Source organism: Macaca fascicularis, chromosome 11 (assembly GCF_037993035.2).
Source record: "Macaca fascicularis isolate 582-1 chromosome 11, T2T-MFA8v1.1".
Taxonomy (NCBI): Eukaryota; Metazoa; Chordata; class Mammalia; order Primates; family Cercopithecidae; genus Macaca; species Macaca fascicularis.
This window is the reverse complement of record NC_088385.1, coordinates 62,016,940-62,019,083: the sequence shown is the minus strand read 5'-3', so window position 1 is coordinate 62,019,083 and position 2,144 is coordinate 62,016,940. Positions and strand designations below refer to the sequence as shown.

At 38.5% G+C, this 2,144-nt stretch overlaps 1 protein-coding gene across 1 annotated transcript; it reads right to left on the bottom strand.

The window, feature by feature from the left end:
- Positions 1–502: 502 nt before the first annotated feature.
- LOC102123517 (olfactory receptor 10A7) lies at positions 503–1,453 on the bottom strand. Its single transcript, XM_005571108.3, has one exon. It carries the CDS (start codon positions 1,451–1,453, stop codon positions 503–505), a length of 951 nt encoding a protein of 316 aa, XP_005571165.3.
- Positions 1,454–2,144: the final 691 nt, after the last annotated feature.

Sequence of the window (2,144 nt, the reverse complement as noted above, 5' to 3'; positions counted from 1 at the left end):
ACCTGTTGTTTCCTGACTTTTTATTTACTGCGGCACTATTCACAATAGCAAAGACTTGGAACCAACCAAATGTCCATCAATGATAGACTGGATTAAGAAAATGTGGCACATATACACCATGGTATACTATGCAGCCATAAAAAAGGATGAGTTCATGTCCTTTGTAGGGACATGGATGAAGCTGGAAACCATCATTCTCAGCAAACTGTTGCAAGAACAAAATAACTGAACACAGCATGTTCTCGCTCATAGGTGGGAATTGAACAATGAGAACACTAGGACACAGGAAGGGGAATATCATACACCAGAGCCTGTCATGGGGTGGGGGGAGGGGGGAGGGATAACATTAGGAGATATACCTAATGTAAATGACGAGTTAGTGTGTGCAGCACAACAACAGGGCACATGTATACATATGTAACGAACCTGCACGTTGTGCACATGTACCCTAGAACTTAAAGTATCATTAACAAATAAAATAATAAAAAATAATAAAAATAAGTCAAAACACATCTAACTTCTGTAAGACTTTTTGAGTGATTGTCCTCTTGGCAGCCCCTTTCACTTCATTGTTCCTCAGGCTGTAGATGATGGGGTTTAGCATAGGTGTGATGACAGTGTAGGACAATGACACTAGCTTCTTGCTCTCAGGAGACTGGTTTGATTTGGGCCGCAGGTAGGTCAGACTGGCTGTTCCATAGAAGAGGGACACCACAATGAGGTGTGAGGAACAAGTAGAAAATGCCTTCTGGCGACCAGTGGCAGAGGACATCCTCAGAATTGTTATGATAATGCGGGTGTAGGAAACCAAAATGAGAGAAAAGGGAAACATGATAAACAGGAGTGTGGAGGCAAGTGCTTGCATTTCATACATGGTTGTATCCACTGTGACTAGTTTTAACACTGGGGGACCATCACAGAAAAAGTGGTCCACGGCATTTGGTCCACAGAAAGGCAGGGCCATCATCCAAGCCGTCTGTAGCATAGACACAGGAACACCGGACATCCAAGAACCCATGGCCATCCACCAGCATAGGGACCTGTTCATTATGACTGAATAACGGAGAGGGTTACAGATGGCCACAAAGCGATCATAAGCCATCATGGAGAGAAGGAAACATTCAGAACTGCCGAATAAGAAGAAGAAGTACATCTGGGTACCACAGCCCACAAAAGAGATGATTTTTCTTGGGGACACTAGATCTACAAGCATCTTTGGCACCATAACCAAGGTGAAACATACTTCAAGAAGTGATAGATTTCGAAGAAAGAAGTACATGGGTGTTTGAAGTGCGGGATCCACACTGGTAACTGTGACAATAAGAAAGTTGCCCAACAAAGTGACTGTATAAATGGCCAGGAACAAAATAAAGAGGGAAACTTGCATCTCGGGGTTGTTTGTAAAACCAAGAAGAATAAATTCGGTGACCCTGGTGTGATTTTCACAGATCATATCTTAGACGAGTTTCTCTCTAAAAATCAAAGTGTGTGCATCAAAGGGTATTAAATCAATATAGAGATAATCTCAAAAATATGAATAACATCAATAAAACATCTTTATTCTCAGTTGTCTCACCATTCTGTTTCTCTGAAGCAGAAATGATGTTTACAATAAGATAAAATTAAGGAAAAATAAACATTTTGTATAAATCTTACTCATTGTTTACAACCTAGATGTAACTTTTCTCTCACGAGTAGTCATAGTCTGCACTTGTATTCTTCATCATAGGCGTGCTATTTTGTAGGATAAAGTAGAAAGAGTGTAGATAGATAATTAAAATAGAATAGTGTACTAATTTTTAAGTGATTTCAGGATACAATAAAGATAAATAATGGGCTAGTTTGACATTCTAATATTAAATTATGTTAATCACATTTCTACTAAATACAGTGCATTTTACACCATTCATCCACTATATATACATATACCAACATGCTCAGTACACACACACACACATACACAAGAAACTTAATAAATAAACATAATATATGCTTATGATTTTGGTGCTTCTCTGTAGTCTCCATGAGCCCAATAATTTGTGACATTTTTATATTGTCTTTTGAACCATAATTCAACTTCACTGGGCCCCCATTTCTTAGTATACACAGAGTTACAGTTACATTGTTTAAGTTATATTTTTTTA

Excerpts from the sequence above, each read along its gene's own strand:
- LOC102123517 (XM_005571108.3), bottom strand. The coding sequence starts at position 1,453 with ATGATCTGTGAAAATCACACCAGGGTCACCGAATTTATTCTTCTTGGT.